Raw genomic sequence first — 24,482 nt, forward strand, 5'->3', positions numbered from 1 at the left:
GGGGGGGGGGCCAGGGCGGCGCGGGAGGGGGGCCGCCGGCCGCTCGGCAGGCGCCCGCGGGGTCCCCCTGCCCAGCCCGCCTCGGGAGGGGTGGCTCGCTTCCCCTACCAATTCTCCCCGAGTGCCGGGTTACTTTACTGGCCGAGCCCACCGGCCCACCCCTCACGGAGTACAAAAAAAACCACACAAACAGCGAGAGCTGGAAAAATGTGCAACGTCAACGCGCTGGGAGTCTATGTGTGGGAGACGATCGTTTTCTTCAGGTAAGGCTCGGCTTTACGGGAGGAGTGTGTGCGCACGGGGTGCTGCCGGGCTGGACTGCCGTGCCGACCCCAAACTCAGGGCATAGCCCCTAGACACAGCCTCAGCCCTATGACAGCGGCGTTCCGCCTTTCTCGAGCTGCCTTTTCGCCTCCTCTCGGTTCCCCGAGACTGGCTATCGCCCAGCCCCGGGCTCGGGACTTTCCGCGGCTTTGGGAGTTACTCCGTTTAATTAGCACCGCAATCTCGCTAACCGCAGTGCTGAAAACACCGACCCCGGCTGGTTGCAAAGTGACAACTAGTGGCGGCTGGGAATGCTGCACTTGAATTTGCCCGGGTAAATATTCCCACCCTCACCCCCTCCCCATCCTCAGATTGCAGGTTAAGGTGAGTTCCGTGGGATGCTTTCACTGCTTAGCTATGTTATCTTGAGAAATCGTGGGACTCCTTTTCAAGGAGGGCTCACCCTAATCTCCTCAGCTTGCTATGTCTGAAGTCACTGAAAGCAAAGAAATAGTCACCTTCGTTCCCAACTTTTTTCTTTCATGTTGTTTTCAACATCCTTCCCTTGCAGAATCGAAATGAAAGCCAAAGGGGATGTGGGGAGCTTTTTGCTATTATACCTATTGTCGACTAGCTGTATTTTGACTCTGGTTTAGATGTGTTCAGTTTCTCATTAAGGCTAAGGTAGGAGAAGGAACAGTTTCTGGTCCATCTCTCCTTGCAGTGTTTTTATTAAATGGACAAAAAAAAAATATTGGAAGGTAGAAGCTTTTCTGTATTTGCATGAATAATGCAGCCTGCTGTAGCAAGTGATAGATGCCAGATACATGCAATTAAAAAAAACAAGCAAACAAACCACCCCTTCTTTCATGACCCAAACTTGCTCATCAGTCTTAGACTGCACTTCAGTTGCATGGCTCTTACTTCTGCATTTCTGGATTTTAACAAAGTCTCAGCTTATAGTTTAACATGAAAGAACAGACATTATTTACATATACATCACTGGTGTAATACTTATTATTTTTATGAGTCACAGTAGCAGACCTGCTGATACTGGCCAGACTTTTCTATCTAGCAGTCTCTTTCCTTTTGAACACTAAAGTCTTTCCAGGCATAAAAATTGGGATATCCCCACTTTTTTCTATAATTCCACAGAAAATTAGAGACAGCAAGATTGTAACATGAATTCAAAGCATTTAATGTTTGTCTGTTAGGTAAACCAAGGAAGAAATTCTAGAAATAACTGAAATCACCAATATCTGAAAAGCAATGCCCAACACCTAATACTTCAGTCATCCTTTCTCATCTTAGGTAGTCACAAGTGTAAAGCAGTGCTGCACAATATAGTGGGTTGGACTAAAAGGAAGCCTATGTATGCGCAATAAACTCTTCAGTTAAACGATGTTGAAGCATAGAGATAAAATACAAGATTAAGCAACACAAATGCTCTGGAATGTTGTCCATAAATAAGCTAGAAGGCAAAAGGAAAATAAAAAAAAGAGCATTTCCAGGCTTGAGTTTCTTATGGCCCAGGCATTAAAGCATCTGTCTGGCTTTCCTCTGAACTGCCTGAACAAGTGAAATTGATACATACTTGTCTTGCTGATCCTGTTCTATGATGCACACTTATGCATCACACGACACGTGTGAGCACTTACAGATTCTCAGCACATCTATTAAAGTCCTGGGCATTCAAAACCTTGGTAAACCAGTCCCTTCAGGTTCTAATGTAAATGTTTATACTGTTATAAGTTATATACATATGCACATACATACATACGTGCTATATATGATTATGTCTTATTGCATACAAAAAGTATTTCTGGAAGTCTAGTTTTCCTGGAATTAACACTTAAGAAAATTTGAAAATGCTTTAATTCAATTACAGGGAGATGTTGAAAGCTAATTGTTTTATATACTGCAATCATTTTCGAAACAAGAAAATAAAAATCAGTAATTCCTGCTCAGAACTGACTCTCAGCAATGTTTTTCTGTTTTCTGCCACTTTGTGTTATGTGCTCAATTTACAGGCCAAAAATCTACCAGCCTTTCTGGTCCAGGAATAGCTTTGCTATTTCAGTTTCAGTAAGAGAAGTTTATTCATTAACAGTCATTCATAAATTTAGTGTGCGGATTACTCCAGCACTCAGTCATACATAATATTTTAAAACCCCACAAGCTGATAATCCAATGACCTGTAAGAGAAGTATGCACTGCTTTAAATTACAGGCTGACAATAAAGTGTGGTACACCCCGTCAAAAATATTCTGGAAAGGGAATGTTATATGTTAGCACATATACCATAAAGAAAAATCCAAAGTCCAAAGGAAAATTAGATACAGCCAATATAGGAAATAAGACTAGATCTGTTGCTTAAAAATGTCCTTTGTCAGGCCTTTTAAAAAACAAGACCCTGTGGGAAAGAGTAACAGCTGGTGTGGGAATGCAAACATTATGGTATTGCCAATATGATATTTGTTTCCGTTACAGCTGGGGTGTTTTAGAAGGAATTTGCGATAAGTGGCTTATTCTGACATGCCTTCCTTTATGGAAGAGCATTTGCCATTTTGTTACCTGCCTTCTCGGACTGCAGTCACTTAGCTGTGACTAAGACATTTACTAAGAACCTGGGTAGAGGCAGCGATGGGGTGGGAGGTGAAGAGGGTCTTCTGCCAGACAGACTGCTTGACCAGCCTTTCCTTGCACATATCTCTAAGGCAAAATGCTATTTCTTGAAAATAAAAATAGATTGAATATTTACACAGGGACTTCCGGATGTCCTGCTTACATCTGTGCAGACATACACAGACATTCTACCAAAGTCTAACTACATACACTGCATGTTCATACCCTGGTTCAGCTGTGAATTCCTTCATATAGAAGAAAAAGCTACCCTTACCTGTGATGACCTTGCCTGGACTTTCTGTTGTACCATCGCATTTTAACAGCTGCAGTGGTCCAGAAACACCACTGCATAAGCCTGGGGATAGGAATGCACCTTATACAAGTTAGGAGATAAAAGGTAGCCTAGAACTGGCACCTTACCCAACTGGACACTGTCCTGTGAGGCTTTGAAATTGTTTAGGTCTGATTCTTGTCCTAATTGCACTTCTGTACATCAGGAATCAGCAGCATGACCTTCACTGGATCAAGATCAGACTTGGCCCCCTCTGAACAGCAAGCTGTCAGCTAGCAGGAGTGATTCAAGGCTACTGCTCCAAGTGATTCACAGGCTAAAAGTTGCTGCCAGCCTCAGACACTATTGGATTGCTCTGACTGGCATTTTTGTAGTCCATCCTGTCAGTAACAGAGCTCTTTGATTCCAGTTTTTAAAACAATAAGAAGATGCCATTGTGAATATGATGCCTCTTAACTTTGTGGAAAGACAGACACTTTTTCCTAAAACAGACTTGACAAACAAAGTAGGTGATTGGAGAGCTGCCGATTTCAGCCCCTTGAAAATACAACAGAAGAAGAGGCAGGGGAAGGAAAAGGAGAGCAATGTGCATGTTATCTCCAAACCTTCTGCTATAGCTCTGCAGTGCTAGATAGCATTACAGAGGTACCTGCGAATGAAGCGCTAACGAGAGGCTTCCAGATCCACAAGCTAAGCAACGTGGCAGATATTCTCAGTAGTTAAAGAGTATTTTCCTCATGCTAACCAAAATCTATCAGAAGTTGTACCTCTGCTGAGTCTGTCGGCTCCTCCACAAAATAAAAATGATTTAGCAAAGGCTTGGACCAGATGGCTCTAAGGACACTCTTTAGCTTCTTTAGTCTGCAACCTATAATAGCCCCATTAGAGACCCTGCTAAAAGGGTTACATAGTCAAGGTTTGAAAGTGTGATGAGGTAGACAATTCTACCTAGAAACCCTTACAAATCATTCCACAAAGATAAATTAATTTGGTGTAATCCCAGTAGAAGCACAGAGTGTTTGGGACACTGCCTTCTGCAGGGAATTTATACACACTTCCATCCATCCATAACAGTTCACTTGCATTTTAGGTAGTTAAGACAAATCAATGTAAAATACGCAAAACATTTTCTAACACAATCTATTCTTAACCTTCCTCTCTAAACGGCTGCCTTAAACAACTCCAGACCTGCTCTCTGGAGAGATCAGAAGAAAAGAAAGGTTCCACAAATGTCTGGGGGGGAAAAAAAACCCCCCCCCCCCCATTATGTTGGGTGCAAGGAACAGGAAAACCATAGATAATCACCTTGCTTAACAAAAACATTACAAAAATGTTGCTGTTTCTCACATGCACTAATAAAATATCCTCCGTCTCTGAAGCATTGGTGCTGTGCAGATTTTAGGCAACATAGACTGGCTGTCCACCTTAACTCCCACTGAACATTACCATATACTGCAGCAAGTCCCACTGGCAGAACACATTTACATTCAAATAGCCGAAGGGAGCTGCTTCTGGAAAGAGATCAATATGTGGAGGGAATGGTAGGATCCTGCCCTTACATACAAGAGCATTACATCATATGAATTGTCTACAGAGACTTCCTTCAAGAACAAGAATTTAGGCATGGGAATTTGGTCCCCCCTTATTCATCTTCTCCCATGAAAGAGGTGCTGGGGACCCTTATGTATGAAGCAAGTCAGCAGCAAAAGGTCCTCTGACTGTTTTAAGTGTCTCAGATTTAATAGCACAGACTAAAGACTAAGAAGTTCATTCTGCTACTGACCAAGTGATTCAAGTCAAAAAGGAAAGCACTTGTAAGCAACAGCACGCTGCAATTCCCCTGTTCTCGGGCAAACACTTTCCTTGTTGGCTTATGAAATTCATCCCACCAAACCCTCATGAGCTGACCTGGATAGAAAAGGATCCCAGCATCTGAATTAAGATGTTAACCAACGTCCAAAATTAAATTACTTTATTATCCCAGCACCAACCAGTGATATTCATCTGTGATAGAAAACCAGCAGAGAAGTCTGTTCTCATTTCATCCTAGTGTGCAGGTTAAAAGGGCTCTCCAAATTTCATTATTGAGAACAAGATGTCGGACCACCTGAAGAATGTAGTTGCTATTTAGGTACTGATGAAAGACAAGGGTTTTAAAAAATAAATCATGCTTTAAAATCACAACATCTAAATCAAAACCACAACATTTAAATATGTCAAATCATATAAATCTATTCACTGAGTTTCATTTGCTCATTTTCTATAACCTGGAGCTTTTTTGAGAATCCCAAAGTGACTAGTATTAAGACGACAGATGGGTTGATAATGCATTTTGGCTTCTATCTGTTTTATTTGCCTGTATCAGCTCTTGCTGTTGTGGCACATTAAATCAGGGTTTCACTATTTCCAGTAAATTATCCTTTTGATTTGCTATTGTTACCTTGCATACTTTCTGTTGACCTTTGTCTATCAGCAAGGGCACAATGATTTCTATTCTTATGAAGTACGGTTACACTTGTGCACCTCACACCTTTCAAGAAAAATGGCTTATCATATTCTTTCACATGCTAAAAAAATGTCATTCCAGCATACCCTCCCCATCATGGTTTGATTCAATTTTCTGATTGAGAAAAAAATCATTCCAAGCGCTTTTGATAATTTCCATTTGGAGGAAAAAAAAAATAACTTGAGATAAATGAAGCAAAAAGGAAGGAGCGAGAGAAGCAGGGATTCCTCCTGCTGCTCCAGTGCAAGGCACTGGAAGCATCGTTAGCAGCCATGATCAGACAACTCAACAACAGGCTGTCTGGATGCTGACTTCTAGACCTACTTGCACAGCGCAGAAAAGAGCAACTTTTGCATTGCACTCAGCATAATAAAATATTGCTAGTTCAGCAGGTCAGTTCCCCTTAAAGAAGCAAATAAAAAAAATTTATCTCTTCTTTGTTTCTCTCACTTTTCCCCCAAACTATCCAAAGAATTTACATTTGTGTTTACAAAGCCATACAACAGAGACCATTTCCCTTGAGGTGAGGTGGTTTACATTGGTATTTCTTAGCCAAGATGACTGGTTGGTGCAAAATGATGTAGACCCCTTAACCTCTTGGGAAACTGCTGATAGGCTCGAGCTGATCTGGTCCTGGAGGTCTGCATGCTTTGATCACACTGGTGCTATGGGTCAGATACACACCTCCAAGCTGCTCCTAGATCTCTACTGATACTTCAAGAGACTGATGCACAGAAACAAAAAAAAAAAAACCAGAAATATAGCTTTTGTCCCCTCAGTAAGGCCAAGGCACAGAGAGGGCCTGCAGAGAACAGAAATAGATAGGGACAGATGCACCCGTCATTTACACGTGCTGAGCGCTCCCCATTATGCAGACAATTATTTCATCCATATAATGCACCATGGTAAGCTGCTGATTTGGGGACTGCACCACATCTGGCTGGTACATAGACACAGTTGGCATCCTGTAAACACATCTCTGCTGGATCCAAGTGCCAGCTGAGAAAAGCAGGAGAAACCATAATTTACCAAACCCCACAAAATCTGGATTTTGAGATGGAGGAGGAAACAAAAGAACACACTTTTGCACCTGCTTTCCTTTTGATTTCTCCCTCTTCATCCTTCCACTGTGGCTCACAGCCCATTAGGAAAAAAAAAAAAAGACAAAAAACCCAAATGCCTTCGCAGGCAGCCAGGGAACTCTTGTTTTTATCAGTGCCTCATTGCAGGGTGGGTGAAGAGGGGAAAAAACTACCAAGACGTTGCCAAGACAAGGAGTGTCGCATGCATGGAACAGCAGGGCTTGCAGTGCAATCAATCATCGTGCACACTGCCTTCAGGCTAAAGCTGCTGATAACAGCTCCCCCCCCTGCGCCTGCCCTGCAAGCGGTACCTGCCCCTACGACCACTCGCCCAGAATGCGGATCCTGTCTCCCAGCCCCAGCAGGGCTGGAGCAAACACACAAATCAATAAATAGCAATGGAACTGGGATCAGTGGTGGATCAGACCACTATCACATGCGTCTGTGTCAGCAGCAAGACACAGCTGAGCCAGGAATCATGCAGAAAACCCGACAAAATTCATCACTTCTCACCTTTACCCAATTTCCTTTGAATTTTTTTTTCCCCTCTCATTTCAGATGATGCAAGTAAAAAGATGCTTTGTACAAAGCCCCAGGCACAGGCCCCTCCTCCCCTCTCTTATGGAGGAGGTATAAAACCTGAAAGCATACGAGGGTCAGCTGTTATCAGCACCCTTTAAAAAATCCTTAGCTCCAAATAGCCTTGTTGGTGCCAAGAGCCCCTGCACAGGATGGGTCAAGTCCCCCATTACAGCAGGACCTGTGCACCACATGTATTACTGCAGCTGGGAGTAGGGAAGCGAGATGCTCTGAATTCTTGGGTGAGGCAGCCTTTTCTTACCTCGTGAGGACTGCAAAGACAGGCTGTGGACAAAAGAGTGACTTTTCGTGGGGTATCTTTACAATCTTGTCGTCTTTGTTCACTTCCAGTGCTTTTAACCCTCTGGAAGCACTGCTGAGCAGGACAATAGTTCCTGGCATATACACACACACACAGATCTTTTTCCTGCACCAGAGCTCCCAAGATCTGATTTACAAACTAAAACGCATGCATCCCGCCTCTCCTGCCACCCCACATGCCCAAGAATCCTCCAGCTTCCAGCCCCATCCATCACACCCTGACACAGAGCTATGGGCTTAGAAACCATCTCCCAGCAGCGTGGCTGACAAAGTACAAGCCTCATCAAACACAGCCTGTTCTCCTGCACCAACACGGGCCCTGCAGCACTACCAGGGTTGAAAAGATGGGGGGGTTGTCAGGGAGCTGAAGAGACCAAAGTCAGAGGGCAGCCGGGGTGGGGAGGAGAAAAGCCCTCCTAGGCAGGGAACCCAGAGCTTAGCCATTCGTTCCAGAAGTTACATTTCATTATAGTTCATGAATAAACTGATAAATTACACCAGGAATCACAGACAGCACAGAGGGAACATTCATCTCAAGCAGAGTATTTGTGTTGCAATGACAACAACTAATTTTATCAGAAAACGTCAAAATGAGCTCTCTTATCATGCAACTCATTTTACACAGTACAACACACACCCATCAGAGAGCCCCAGTTGTACTATGGGACCCACAATTTTGTAGGTAGGTTGCGTGTGTTAGCTCAGGAGGCCTTTTCAAAGGATCCGGAGGCCTTTTCAAAGGATCCGTAGCAAAAAGTTTCAGAAGATAAAACCCACCACCACTCTGCACTGCATGTGTGGTGCACTCTGCACCTCTTTTAAAAGAATTCTATTCATACCACCTCTGATTTATCAAAAAAAGAAAAAAGCAGTTACAATATTCTTATCCAATCTTAACAAGCAGCATAAATCCTTAAACTAAAACTAATTTTTAAAAAGCTGCCATAGCAAGCTATTTGAACTGATGAAAACGCGCCTGATGGTGCAACCACAGAGCTATAGATAGAAGAGCATCTGCGATTTCTTGTAATTCTCTGACACTTGTCTGGTCTGTGATCTAAAACCTTCTGACGTCAATTGAGGTTCCCACTGCAGCTCTCCATCCAAACACTAAATCAAGAGCGCATCAGTGAAGAGATTATTGTTACCTAGAATATGAAACCTCACCTTGTAAAGACATTTCCCCCCTTTATTTAACATCAGTGAAGAGATTGTTACCTAGAATATGAAACCTCGCCTTGTAAAGACATTTCCCCCCTTTATTTACTGCATTCAGGAAGGCTGTTTATGCATAACTTTAAATATCTGACTAGCCCCTTTGACTTTAAAGGGAATATTCAGTGTGTGTGAAGCTAAACACATGCATTTGTCTTTGCGGGGACTTTTTTCCCTTTGTTTTTTCCATAAAAAAACGCAATTATAACTTTTTTAAAAACCTTCAGTATACGCACATTTAAGAGTCAATGCTGGTGTTTGCTGGATTTATTTCACAAGTGATTAAAACCTGAGTGTTCGACTAGTGATTCTCCATTGTTTGAGTTATGTTTTCAAACCCGTCTTAGTGGCTTAGGACCAATACATCTCCAGAAAGTCACTACTTGTGCTCCAAGAGCTGTAGACCCTTCTGGAAGAGAGATTAGTTGAGAATGTCACTAGACAGAATGTCTGTGGCTTCAAAACTGAATTTAACACACACATATTTTTATAATATGAGGTAAGCAAGAGTGACCACGCAACATACGAGAGTTTGAACAACAGTCCTTGTAAGAGCAGGGATCTTGCAAGCAACTGAGTACTGTTCCCACACAATTTGTTGGTCTCCCTGTGCTCTTCCCATCTCAACTATATACAACATGCAGATTTCTTCCCCCCCAGCTGATTGTCTAGTCATTTATTATTTTCTTATTGCTCCGTCCAGGCAGTGTCAGCAGTTGTTCCAAGTGCTGGTGTCTTTCCATAGAGTTAATCACTGTAATTGGGATGTTTTATAGTTCTAGACAGGATGCTTTGCCATATGGGGTAGGAGCCACGGGCTGCAGGAACACGGCAGTGGAACACAGAGGCGTCTGAATGCTGCCACCTGAAGAGGAGATTTTTCTTACTCCAGTAAAGTTGTTGCAGCTTTCCCCGGACGGGAATGATCACAGAAGGTTAATTCCCTGAGGCCTATGGAAAAGTGCTTCCCATCTCCTCTCCTCCTGTACAGCCACAGGGACCAGTGGAAACATGTTGTGCAGGACCTCTGAGAGCGTTTCGGGATTCTTTGGGTTAAAACTTTAACTGATTACAACTGCATTGCAGTAGTTGCAGGATACTTCTGGTGCAAAAGCTAGAATTGGTTTAAACAGCTCACAGCAACAGAGCACAACCATCCAGGACAGAGATGGCAACATTTTACAAGCCTACTTTTTCTTTCCCGTCCCTCTCCTCCCCCATGAACAGGGATAAATAATAGCTCATTGCCCATTTCTTTCTCAGAGTGAAACCTTCTTTCTCACAGGTTCTTGAATTCCACATTTCACCAGTCTCACTGTACATGACTATTTTCCTGTCCTGGCCCAACATCCAGGTCTGCTCCATGCTTCTACTGCGTAAGCTCTCAGCTGAATTAAGAAAACAGCCAAGCCCAAATTTCCTTCCCACCTCTGAAAATTAGCTTTGCAAATTCACCCCGTAGCACGCCCCGCATCCATACTGCATGGACTGTAATCACCAGCAGTTTAGCATGACCACATGGATTGCAATCAGCACCGTGCAACCAGCACATCTGTAACACTCAGAGCTCCTTCTACTCTGCACCATGCCAGGCCAAAAATACAGCATCGGGGCTCTCTTCTCCCCACACGCCTCCACTCTTCTTTTATCCTGTCCACCTCTACTGCTGTAGGCCAGGAATTCAGACAACGTGACAGAGAAAAACATGCAGACAATGAGTTTCATCCTTTTTAATTGAATTGCATATCAATATTGATTGTGCTATTCATTTTGATAGTAAATCTAATCATTAAAAAAAAGTCTGCTTGCAGTCTCTGCCAAGCCTTCCCAGGCCAGCGTCTGGCAGCATTTCCCTCAAGATAACATGCTGATGTGCAGTCAGAAATAACAGTCTGGGTACAGAGTTTAGGGCTGTCCCTTTTCTTTTTCACTAGGAAAATCTCTCGTCTGTCCTTCCTCCCTCCTGCTGCTGAGGACAAGATGCAGACAGGCAGCCCCAGCATCAGCAGAGGCTGAGTACAGGCTGGGCTCTGCTGAGCTCCAGTCTCTGCTCAGGGGCCTCTGTGCCTAAAAGGCACCATCTCAGGGACCAGGGAGATGGTTCAGAAAACCCAGGTGAGCAGAGCAGAGGGAGAGTCACCATGGATAATGCTAGTTAATCATGGATGACACAGTGCATTTCTGCACCCAGCTGTCTGATGTTCTTTTTGTGACTACGCCCCTCAGAGCCTGTTGGAGTCAGTAAAACTAAGCTGATGAATTCCCTTGTTTCCCCAAGACCCCACACTGCTCTAGAAAGGCCTGGCTTTGAAGGTAATAGCGGGAAGTGTTACACTGGTCACCTCAGCCTGACTCAAAGACCTGACGGATATTCCTCTCCCCTGGGATACCTGCTTACAGAAAACATCACATTTGAAGGACAAATGTGTGAGACAGCTCACCTGAACGCTATTCCCAACACATCCCTGCCAAGCTTCCTGGCCTGTGTTGTGTTTCAAAAATAAACAAACAGACAAACCACTTCAGAAACCTTTGCTGAGCAGCACTGAACCAGGGTAAGTGATCCAGTACCATCTATTTCCCCAACCTGCCAAAAGCCCAACTAGAGGGATAAACCCAGTGCTGTTCTCCCGAGCCACTGGTGTTGCACCAGCTTACCTTCACAGGGACCTGAGCCTTCTGCAAGTGGCAGAGATATATTTCCTCTGCAAACGCTTGTTTTGCAACAGTTTATGCTTCTGCTGCCAGACATTATTTTTTACCCTCAGAATTAATGATTAACAATTAAGTTATTTGACAGGGGAATAGAGGCCCAGTGCTAATTAAAATTCCCTCATCTCTCCTCTTTGCAAAGAAAAAAATTGATATTTCTCAGTATCAGCATTCAACCAGAACAGGGCAGTTTGTGATGTTGACTTAATTAGAAGGACAACCATGGGCACAGCCAAAAAAAAGCATGAAAGTATCGCACAAAGACCATACAAATGGTGAGGGAGAGAGAAGGGGGAGAGGAGAAGGAAGAAACAGCCGACTGGGGAGCTGGGAACCGAGTAAAAGAACATGTCCAGATTGCAGAAGAGCCACTTTCTATACCAAATAACATTTTATAAGAATATATCATCTGTTTAGCTGAAACAAAATAATTCAGACAGAGCAAACAGTGCCTGTATAGGCTGGGAGAAACCAGTAATAGGTGTCCTGCAAAGCTTGACTGCTCCATTTTAAGGAATGCATTTCTTCAGTATCCTGAGCAGCTGGGCTGTTCATCTACACCAGTTTTCACCTCCACCTACTTGCTGGTGGGCTAGACCTCCTAGGGGCTTCGTGGTGTCTGCTTACATGCCAGCGTTAATATCAAAAGATTATGCTAGTTCATCAACCCTTTGAAGAGATCCTTTCCATTGTTGTTGCTGTGATGATTGCCTGATAGCACTTTCTCAGCCAGATCCACTAGGGATTACACCAGCGTAAATAAGATAAGCCGCTGTCTGGTTGCTATTAAAATGCACCAAGGCGCTCTTGGCTCAGACAACACTCTTGCACCAATGCAAACTACATCCTCAGCATTTTTGTTACATGTTTTGCCTCTTTTTGTTTATTTGGAGAATAAAATTTTCTCTCTGAACACCACAATAACCCACCCTAAACTTCCAATTCTCTTCTATCATCAATAATTTTCAAATCACTTGGCAATTTCCCTCTCCTTGTCTCTGCTGGGCCAGGACATGAACAGTCCTATGAGACTTTCAAGGGTGCTTTTGTAAGAACTAAGGGATGGAGAAAATCCCAGAAAGCTCCCAAGGCAGTACACAGCCCTGGCCAAGACAGACCTGGAAGAAAACAAAAGCTGATAGCTTTTTTGGGTGCTGTCTGAGCTAAACTGCCATAGCAAAGCTCAATTGTCACAACCAGAGTGAACACTTCAGGGTTGTGTTAGATGCAATCCATCCCTCCAAAGCATGGTGGGGTGGGCCAGCCTCTCTGCAGCAGCAAACAGCACTGGGAGCTATTACTTCTGAGCTAGAGAGTAGACACATCTGCCTGCTGCTGGAAAGGCTTTCCTGTTCTCTCACCCCCTGCTTTCTTGCCTTTTCTTGTTAAATCTAGGGGGGGAGTTGTTACCAGATAGTTTTAGGAAAACATTTAGTAATATATGAAATATAGAAACAAATAGAAACTGGAAGAAACTTGGAACTCATCATTCCTAGGTAACACCACCAGGGTAACAACACACAGCAGCCAAACAGAGCTTCTAAAACATACACCAGGAGGCACAAAACCACATTTGACAGTTTCAGCACAACCCCAAAGGTGCTTACAGAAACTGCTTATAGGGGTGGGCACGAAGCTGCAAAAAGCAGTGGGGCTGTGAGAGGGCAGCCCTCTCCCAGATGCTTGTGGGAATCATTTGTCTTAGATATATCCTTCCATGTAGGAACTGAGCCCATGAAATTCATTTACTTGCAGCTTTGAAGCAGAAAGAATCAGAAAATGGCACCCAAGAAACACCAGCAGACTCACTCATTGGAAGTGGAGTGAACATATTCAGCATGGGCTTTCACAGCGAATTTACAGGAAAGCTGAACACTGATTTCTGTGCTTTTTCACCTCATTTTTTAAAATGATTGCCAGGGGAACTGCAGTTTTTAATTATTTTTTTGCACTTAAAGCTTATTAGGTTTGTATTGCCTCCCCCCCCACTTTCCACTTCCATATACTTCCTTTTTTTTGCACTTAAAGCTTATTAGATTTGTATTGCCTCCCCCCCACCCCCCACTTTCCACTTCCATATACTTCCTCCAGTCTACAGTTAATAAGAAATCAGTGTATTGCACTACCTGGCATCTTGCTGCTGAAGTGGCAGGAGACTTTGGTTACCAAGTCATTTGCTGCTTAATTGAAATCTTTTCTCTAGACTCATTGCCATGCAGACACTCTATTGGAATGCAGCAGTCAGGCCCAATATTGATTGTCCTCCCACTCCCAGCTTTCCTCCTCTGAGTTTGCAAATCAATTGCACCCTGTTGTTTTCCTTCAAAAAAAAAATTAACAAACATCACCCATTCCACAACCCTATTTCCCCCTGAAACACACTGATTTGGCTTTGCATAGTTTCTTAGAGCAGAGACGGGCACAAAACAAGAAATGTCAGGTGGCTATAGTAAAAGCTAGATCCGCACCTTGTCAGATCATCTCCAAGAATGTGTGCATCAGCCAGTTCAGATAAGGTCCTGTCTAGGAGTGGATTGTGAAGATATAAAGGGTAAATTAAATCCTAGTTTTAGACTCTCATTGAAAATTATCTGGAATTTATCTCCCATCTTTATTGCAGAAATTAAAGAATTTTTAACAGTTAAAAATCTAGCAATCAGAGAACCCTAATACAGTTGCAGCTTGCAGAAGAAGCCAGACTCCAGTTGCGAGTTTGCAGGATTGAAAACCAAGGCTAGGCAAGACATCACTTGCTAACACTAGAAAAGAGAGTCAATGCAATACAGGTTACTACAGACTCCTGACTTTGAAATCATGGCACCCAAGTCCTTTTGAATCCCATCCATTTTTAAAGTCCCCAGGGAACTCTGTGGTTCAAAACACTCTTGTCAAGGTCTTGTCTAGACAAGAGTTGTGTCTTTGGAGTCTCGGCTCAAACTTGCATAGTATGAACAGGTCTTTGAGGGCAGGGTCACATTAATGCTATGCATAACAACTGTCCCTAAATTCTTCCCGATAGATCTTGTGTCAGTACTTAGCACTACTCTTCCGAAAGACAGCACATTTGACTACTGCAGACTCTTTTGAGACAAGAAATGCAAAACTTCCCAAGGTGAGGTCCTCATACTGTAAGAGGACTTCATGGTGTCATTTGTGAGGACATACGTAGCTAAATGTCATGTGCCTGTTGCAAACATGTTTAAGCCTCTCAGCTGCTCTGCCATAGTGGCTTCTCACAGTTCCCACACAGCCCTCGTACTTTAAAAAAAAAAAAAAATCAGGAGTTTTGCAAAGGGTGAAGCAGTGAACCTTACTTCTTCCTGAGCAGCTCTCTGGCTTATTACACATTTGTGTTGCAATACTGCCTGTAGGCTTCATCCAGCATCAGGCATCTGAACCCATGGGCTGAGACAGCTCTTGCCCTAAACACATTGTCACCCATGGGGTTTTTTGCTGATCTAGGCAATTTTACACCACACTTTCAGCCTGGGAACAGATCTGTGATCGAGGAGAAGCCATATAACCATAGGGAAGGAACTGAATAGTGTCTATTCCTGCCTTGGAAATCAAACCTTCCTGCAAAGTTGAGAAAGAGCATCTAGTACCAGGGGTCACTTGTTCCTGTGTAGACGGCAACAACAGAGACTTCCTAAGCCCAAATCATCACCCTACTGATCTTGTGGACTCCCATAGAGTCAGAAGGCACATTGCCAGCCTTAGATTTTCACCTTCTACAGATAAATTGGTAATTTCACTCTTTCCGCCCCAGAGGCCATACAGGTCCCAGAAAGATTTCCTTTCCTTTCGTCCTCAACCCAACAGAGTATCATTTCAGGATCGCACTCCATACACCTCCCAGTCCAGAGACCGTGTTGCTGTATTGAACTCAGACCCCTGCATTGCAGGTACCAATAGCAAATGCTGGACTGACCAGCAAGCAGGAAGCAAAAATACATCTATCCCCTACAGTCTCAAAGGTTCTGCAGGAGCTATACAATCACGACACTCATTTAAGCCTCAGATTCCAGATTGCTCTGATCCTACCTGCCTTTTGGAAAATTAGACTGTCAGAGTACCAAATGCGCTCCTTGCTATTTGCCATGTAATTAAGCAGTAATTGCTGCCCAACGCTAATCTCAGAGTGTATTTTTCCTGTGGAGCTCAGTGCCAGAGTTCACATTTGTAATTTAGTGGCATGCCAAGGAGCTATACCTAAACTCACAAAAGGATTTTCTCCACTCATCATCTCTCTTCTACTTTGGTGGCAGCTGGGATTCTGTATTCAGAGATGTTTGGGCTGGGCAAACAAATTAGCAGAGACCAGCCTCATTAGGAATTCACACAGGTTCCCATCCTGCTTCACAGCAGGAATGAGATGCTGACTGCTTAGTTTCTGGACCCCAAACACTGCCCAGTATGGGATGTACACTAAAACCTCCTCCTCCTTTCTACTCACACAGCCTGGCAGCCTCCAAAGAAGCTGAAGCAGCAGCACGATCTGCCCCCAAACCCATGTCTCCTTCCGACTTCTTGGATAAGTTGATGGGGCGAACTTCAGGATACGATGCCAGGATCAGGCCAAATTTTAAAGGTATGCAAAAACCCTGCTTTTGTGGCTTTGTTTCATTTTGGGACTGAAAACTGCATGCAAACCACATGAATGCCTCCCTAACTGTATATGGAATACGAACAATCTTTATGTTCATATGAAATATGTATGATGAGAGATTTGGCATATGGATCTCTTGTAGATGTCTGGAAAGGCATCCGATTTCCACTCAGAATGGAAACAACCTTGTAATACCTTTACACGCAGGAAGGACTTCAATATCAACACATTGAGGGATCGGGGATCCTGCCAAACCAAGCAGTGACGGGCAGGGAGCTGAACACCTTACAGATTAGGAGAAAAAGCTTCAGCTTTCCTTTCCCCCTAAGTCACTGCCCACAGCACCTTCTAATAGCGGGCAATGCTCCCCCCTTACACCCACTGAAGCCAAGAGGGGTCTCTCCCATCAGCTCCAGAGGAATTCAGCAAGATGCCAGGGGCAGCTCTGATGCCCACAGCCCTTCTAATAGCGGGCAATGCTCCCCCCTTACACCCACTGAAGCCAAGAGGGGTCTCTCCCATCAGCTCCAGAGGAATTCAGCAAGATGCCAGGGGCAGCTCTGACCCACCACCGTCCCCCATAGTAGAGGGGCTCTTAAGCTAGTGCCCAACACAACCCCATCACAACGGCTGCATTTCACACCTGATTTCCCCAGCTCACCCTGTTCTCACTGGCAGCTAAGCAGCATTGAAGCAGGCCTTGGAAGAGGCAACAGAACACCTTTCTTTGCTCCTCAAACCAACTCATCTAACAAGGGTGGGTTTTGTGGGATTTTTTTGTTTTCTTTTTAACTGAGCTCACATTCCCAGAGCTATTTGCCCTCGAATCACACCCAAGAGATAAAGCAGGACCTGCCCCCTCTCAACCACTGTCTAGCCATCTTCAATGCTCATTTCATTCACTTCTTTTGTTTCCTACCACTAATTCCTCCTTGCCCCGAGAGTCACTGGCAATGCTAACATAGGGCTCCCAGGAACCATTAATCATGGTGACAGCACCTGCCATCCAGCTTCCAGCAATAAGCTCTATTCTGGGCTTTTAAACCCAAATATAGGTGGGAAGCTTATGTCCTAGTAATCAACTAAGCAGCAGAAAACACTGCTGTTTTTATCCAAATCACAAAGAGTTAAGAAACCACCCTGTAAACCTGCCTACCACTAAATTACGCACACACACAAAAGAAATTAAACTTTAATATTTAATGAAATGTATACATTATCTTCCTGCTGAAGGCAGCTGTATTGCATTTTTATTTCAGATAATTTAATTTCAGTTTTATTTCAATGAACTACACCTTCCCCACAGGGCAGTTTTGCTGGCTTAGCCTCCCACACATAAATCAGGCTCCAATTTATATGGGAGGCATAGGAGGTGTTTTACAGAGCTTGGGGTTGTAGCTCTCAAAGCATGTCATTTAAATTAACTGCAGTAACTCATAAGGGCATTTTAATGGCTTAGACCTAAATGAAAATAATACCAAAGATCCATATCAGATTGATTTTTGGGGAGGGGAAGATTAACAAAAAGATGACTGCAGCTTTTCCATAAATGCTGTAAAGTCTGGACTTAGCTGGGGATTCACATTCTGAAAACAAGGAAGAAGCATTTGGGCTTTGGTTTAAGTTGGAGGATGAAGCCAGTAACTCACACAGGGACAGACCTGAACCCAGCAGGTGTGGGACAAGGGACCTCTCATCCAGGCTGTACCCTTAACCTTGCTGCTGGAAAACTATATTCCTTTACAGCTGCATCCCACTGCAGAGGTGGCACATTTCAGTGCAGGGAAGTTTCTAGAGCCTCACACAAGCTAAAAAAAACCCAAACCCTGCAGAGTGCTCACGGCTCCCCTTGGATACAGCAGGAAGAGCGCAGTGCCTCAACAAGAGCTGGGCTGCCCCAAGGAGTCTTCTTCACATGCACTGGGCCAAGCTCATCCCACACTCAGCTTCACATCAGCACAGGCTCAGGAAGAGGAGGGCCAAAATCTTTCACGCATGTCAAAGGCATGAGCACATGCAGTCATCCAGGAGGTCTGCTCAGTATTTTTCTTATGCCGTGCCCTTTGGGAAGGGAAATCACATGCACATGGACCTTCTATACGGTTTATGAGATGGATCCAGAGAAGAAAACTTACTCCTGAGCTCAACAGGAGCACTACAGAAGGGATAAAACAAGCATTAAAGCCTGATCAAACGTGTGCTTTCAGCTGCTGGATAAACTTCATAAGCCTGTTGGATAAGAGGGTTTGGTGAAGGATAAAAAAAAAGAGACACCATTTTGTATCTGATGTTTTAGCCCATGCCTATGTTTAACAGTCTGGAGGAAGAGCTGCACAGATTGAACAGTATGTGAGCTGCTGCTGCGCTGGCAAAGGGCTGTCTGGGAGCTGGTTAGACAGAAGCCTGTTCAGATGGCCTGGGACTCATACCAAGAAAATCCCAGCCATAGAGAACATTGCTGTTACGTGGCTGCAATCCTACTCCTGCAGAGGACAGGCACAAAGTTTCAGAAGAGGCCAAAGTAGGAGAGGAGGAAAGGGAAATGAAAAGGAGCAAACCAAGCTCCAAATGTTACTTAGTAATCAGGAAATTCCATTAATTTCCACACAGAAGGAAGTTTGCACTGATTAGAGGCACAAGCCTCTCATTAAAGCCATTCCTCCCTCCCAGTATTTCATCTTGCAGCAGCTGCCAGACTGCAGATGTGGCCTTAAGGGGCAAGCATCACTCCCCGAGCAAGGCTGAGCCATCAGGCAGCGTTCAAAATGCAGACACCATCCTCATCTCCATAAAGGATGGGGGAATAATCTAAAAATCCACACTCGCCGCTTTCACAGATCTTATCTTCCCAGAAGCATCTGTCACAGGGATGATACAAGTTTAATTCTCCCAGCGTTAAGGGGGATCTTGGTTCCTGGGGCAGTATCCTCTGCTCTCTGCCTGGGCTCCCTTTCCCCACCACACACTGGGCAGGACCAGTAGCAGCTCCTTCAGGAGCCCCCAGAGCAGGGGCCCTTTTCGTTTCTCCCCTTCCCTTGTTAAGGCTCTACAGAAATCCTCTCATTATATGTGGGCAAGCCACTGGTTTGCCAGGCACCAGATATGCCTCTGGTTCCAAAATGTTCTCCAGCTTTTTGCTTTGTGCTGAACTGCAGCTCTTGGCATCTCCCTCAGTCCAAACGCAGCATTTCCACCTCGCATTTGCCAGGCAATATTGTGATCCACTTCCAGTCATACTGATACTTTTGGGCACCAGCACCACACGAACAGACTGATCCCCATATCCTCTAACCACAATCTTTTCATCCCTTAATCCTCACGCCCCTCCTTTGGTGGTCCCTTAACTCTTCTAATACGAGCAGGCTAAGCAAAGCTTTGGTCTGAAAGCAAATAGATTCCAGGAGAAGCATGGCCCAAAGTCTGGGAATAACCTCTCCCAAAACAGTACAGCCATAGAACTTCTGCTGGCAGAGCCCTGAAGTCTCCTATCCAGCTGTGAGCCTTAGCAGACACCACCATTATCACATGGGGTACTTGCTCCTTTACCCAGCCTGATCCCTACAGCACACTGCTGCACTGGCTCCGTAGGGAGTATATGGTCCTAGTTTAGAAACATTTAAAATACTCATTTGAAGAATCTAAAAGTATAGAACTCTAAACAAGAGGGCCTGTCAATAGTCTCTCAGGTCTTTTCTGGGATACATTGCTATCACATTCAAGGTGAGCTTGGCACCCATACAGCAATGTCGAGATATCCAGAAAGCTGTCCTGCCTGGCTGTGATCTATTCCTTTTCATCAAAACAGTTCACAGAAGAGATATATAAACACTCTCCCAAACAGGAGAACAGAGCCAAAGCAAGAGCATTGTCTGATGTCAAACTGGCATCAGAACCAAGACTAGACTAAGCCGGCCATCGAGACCTCATTCCCATACCCACCCCTCAGCCACCCTGTTCCCACAATAGGTTTTAGTACTACAGAGTGAAAATACTTTGTCTTATAAGCACACGGTGAAATGCTGTTCCAATCTGTATTTGTCATGCAGGCCCACCAGTGAATGTCAGCTGCAACATTTTCATCAACAGCTTTGGTTCGATTGCAGAAACAACTATGGTAAGTAAAAATCACAGCACAGCTGCTCAGCTACTGGCTCAGCCTCATTGCACTCCCAGCAAATGCAGCACCACCCTCCTCTTTAGTGTGAGCAGAGGAAAATATTGTCTCCATGTTCCCAAGTTTACCTAAGGTTTGAGTAAATTAACAGTCAACACACAAGACTCGCACTTCATGTAGTTGAAGATCACACAGTCTGCAACTGTGTGATATCTGCATCTCTATGAAAACACTGTACAGGCAAAGTGTAAGGGTCAGAAAAGGCAACAAATAGTCTTTTCTGAAGACTTGCCTAAGGCTCCAAGCTCAGAAACAGTTGCAGATACTTTGTGTTTAAGTGCATATAAATCCAGAAGTTTGATTCAACACTTTAAGTGAAGGGAAATCAGCTGGACTCAAATTCAGTCTGCACCAGATTTCAGATTCCCAAAGATTAAGAGAATCACTAGATAATTATTTTCTTGGAGACATATTTCTGTTAGACAATGATTTTTAATAAAAAAACCACAGTTTTTGCAAGTTAAGGCTCACTTCAGACAAAATTAGTGAACATGGCTAAAGGCTGTATCTAGTTGGCAAGACACTAGGAGCAGAGGATCACTGGAACAGGAGACAATTGCTCCATCTGAAAACTATTAAAGATTAGTTGTGACATAATCAGTGAACAGCAAAGGAAAACTCTGGAGGTACAGTGCCTTACCTCTGTGCTAATTAAAGTTAATCCAGAAAAATGGTGTTTAATTACTCTTTGGTAATTCTTTTTCTAGAAAGATGGTGAATGAAGAATGCAAGACTCCAGCCTCAGGTGTTTTGTGCATTCAGGCAGGATGTTTAGGCTTTACATATAGATTACACCGCTTGACTTGAACATTACTTGTCATGCACACCACTGTCAGAGGAGATCAACAGCTATATACCTGGGGTTATACATCTCTTTTGACACTATACCATTCTTCTGGAAGTGTTTGGGGTCGGGAGCAGTTCAGTTCCAGTAGTAGAAAAAAAAAGCTGTTACTCTGTCCAAACACAAAGAAACACATTTCATAGTTGGATTGCAGAATTTGTCAGAGTTCACAGGCAAGAAGTATATTCATGGATTCATTTGTATATAAAACAAAAGAGAGAACTAGAACCGAAATACACATCTGTTCCTAATGTACTATTTTATTGGACACCTCCTTTGGTGTTACAGGCAATAAATAGTCTGTTCCTACACAGTCTAGCAGAGATGATCCACAGACTGCCAGGGAGAGGGGTAGGCCCACAAGGGATCCCTGTGCAACATACAGAGCACATTACAATGACATGTTTTTCAATATATCTGTCCTACATTGCAAGATGTATTGGAGCAGTCATACAAAGATGCCACAGGATCCCAGTGAGCAGGATGCTCCATAAAATTAGCGTAGACTAGCATGAGAGAGAGAGAGAGAGAAAGAGAGAGAGATGCGGTTCACCTCCAAGACATGCTGCAGGGACTTGCTATCCTCTCCAGATGCCACTCATTTCATAGTCTATCTTCCATAGAAAAAATTCCCATGGGAACCCAAGAACACCTTCTGGGCACATTGCTTTGTCTACAAATACCCAAGCCAGCTCTGACAAGCTAGTCCAGATGTCAGGCTGACACAGCACTGCACACAACCTCATATGATGCTCTTCTTTGGGGGACAGCAATTCTGCTTGTAAATGCTGACCAGAACTCAAGCAACACAGGTACAGAAACATCCAAAAATGAGAGCCCAGCAAGTCAGAGCAGTCTTTGGGATTTGCTAACCTGGGATTTACTCTGCAGAGAAGCCAGTCTCTCCCCTCTGTTTGAGGATGCAGCAGGTCAAACAGTCAGTGTCACCTCCCCACCACAGTTTCTGGAAGGGCAGAAGGTCCTGTCATGAAGGGATTTTGAGACAGACCTGACTACTCTGAATTCAAACAAGCGATCAAATATGAGGGCGGGGAAGAGAGGCAATTCAATGTTTTACCATAAAGAAAGTAGTAGTCTATCATTGACCCCTGGGACTGATGATGGTAACACTCCCACAGCTGCTTCACTGGCCAAGAGAGAAAGAACAACATTATGGTTTAAACCTCAATCATTAGGCACCCTAAGCCTGGCCAGGTTCAGATTTTGAGTACTACATCATCTTATGTTTGGTTACTATTGCACTACTACCTGCAGGAGAAGAGTCACAGGTTTTTATGGATACTACACATGCGATTAGAGGCAGCTTTAAAATATCTCCATAGCAGGGCTGTTAGTTCCTACAGAAAACGCCACTGCTGCCATTTAATTTTACACTGCTTGAATCTCATAAATCAGTGTAAATCATTAGGTCACCATGCAGAGGATTAGAGAAATTGGAGATGAATGCTCACTTACAGTTTGAGGCATCATGGAAGGTAGAGGAAGAGGAGAAAATAGAACAAAACAGGCATTTGATGCAGCCATTTGTGTCCACAAACCTCAGAAGGGAGGATAATGAGTTGGGGCCGAGAGAAGGCACAGACTTCCCAGAGTGGGCAGAAAGCTGGTATCTGCCCCACAAAGGTTCAAAACGAACAAGGCAAGAAATGGAGACCCGAAAACTATTGCAAGGATAGAAGGAAGGAAGGAAGAAAAAAAAAAAGAGACAAAGCATCCAAACTGAATTCCCCAAAGCAGAGCTGACTTAGAGTGAGCAAAATGAACTCCTTTAAGCATCCTGCAGAACTGGAGATCCAACATAAAAGCCCCTAGTGGTACACAAAATTGATTGGACATTTATGTTAGATTGTGGCTCATAACTTGTATCCATCAACCTCACTTGCAGTCAGCTCTATGGACCAGGGAACCTGTGATTTGGAACACATCCCTGTGAACCCAACAAGTGTTTCAAGGGGAAAGATACTACCAACTACCACAGCCAGACAAGTCCAGACAGCCTCCTTCTGTCCCAAAGCTTTACTACAATAGTGCATCCAACAGCAAGGGATTCCAGAGGACAAATGCAAGATGCATCCACTCATTTTTATTAAAAACACCAAACAATCCCCAACCACAAGCTGTTAAATCCCTTTTTGCTCTTCAAAAGCACAAACACCTTCCGCCCAGCCACACCAGAGTAGGAAACCTATAGCAAAGCTACAAATTCTTTATTCAAAATGAAACAGAAGTCAAAACCAAGACCCTGTTCCCTGGGTGCTTAAGTGAATAAACTGCACCAGCTTTGGCTTTTCTTTGTAGCATGAGAAATTGGTAGGATTATCTGAGCATTTCATCTAACAAATTTCCTGCTATAATAGCGAACTTGGGATTGAGCAATGCCCTTGATCTCTCTTCCAATGGAAGCTGCGGTTTTATGGATCTCACTGGCTTAGGCAGTTGGGAGCATTTTGTATACAGTGAAGGCACATGGAGAAGGAGGAATACTTTTTTATATCATCAGCAGAGCTGCTAGGAGTTGGACTCAATGCTCAAGATGACACATCCCAGTCCCATGTTTTAAAAAGGGCCTACATGCAGCAAACAAGAGTGTAAAAGAACGAAAACCACAAAACAGCCAGCACAGGCTCCCCTAGATACAGTGTATATGTGCAGATTTGTTTCTGCTGATTTCATGCCATAGTTATGCCATCTGAAAAGAGCAAACTAAATGTAACCTCCCAGCCAGCTGCATCACAGCCACAATTGGTCTCCCAGCATCTCCTAAGGACAGGAGAAGCTGGAGGTTGCAACTGTCCAAGTGTTAAATACTTATTCAGAGACATCTGTATATCAGCTTTCCAATGAGATAACAAACCATCCTGCAGAACAGACTAAGCAATTCACTCCAGCCTCACAAGCCATAGTGCAGCAGACAGCAAATACGACTGATGAAGCATACGGGTCACATTTAACACTAGGCCCACTCACCCCAAGGTCAGCGAAAGATGTAAGTATCAACGCACAAAGCCTGTAACAAAGGCTACATTTTGAGCTCAGTTGTCTGCAGTCAGTCATTCTTAAAACCAACCATCAGCCCCACAGATATGATAAGTATGTAACAAGTCACACAAAGCAAAACGAAAAGGTTTTCACACCATCTCACAGTCTGCCGCAGTTTCAATATTAGATCTGCAGTGTTTTGGCCATCTCTATGGTTGGAGTTTGTCTTTGTACTGAAGGGGGGGGGGGGGAGGAAAGA

General features: G+C 44.0%; 1 protein-coding gene across 1 annotated transcript in view; it reads left to right on the plus strand.

Annotated features, from left to right (window-relative positions):
- The first annotated feature begins 207 nt into the window (after window positions 1-207).
- Window positions 208-24,482, plus strand: part of GLRA1 (glycine receptor alpha 1) — a 40,162-nt gene continuing 15,887 nt past the window's right edge. The window contains exons 1-3 of the mRNA XM_009285816.2: window positions 208-263; window positions 16,057-16,187; window positions 20,252-20,319. Of these exons, the coding sequence (XP_009284091.2) occupies window positions 208-263; window positions 16,057-16,187; window positions 20,252-20,319 (255 nt within the window). The remainder of the gene's footprint in view (window positions 264-16,056; window positions 16,188-20,251; window positions 20,320-24,482) is intronic.

Source organism: Aptenodytes forsteri, unplaced genomic scaffold (assembly GCF_000699145.1).
Source record: "Aptenodytes forsteri isolate BGI_AS27 unplaced genomic scaffold, ASM69914v1 Scaffold54, whole genome shotgun sequence".
NCBI lineage: Eukaryota > Metazoa > Chordata > Aves > Sphenisciformes > Spheniscidae > Aptenodytes > Aptenodytes forsteri.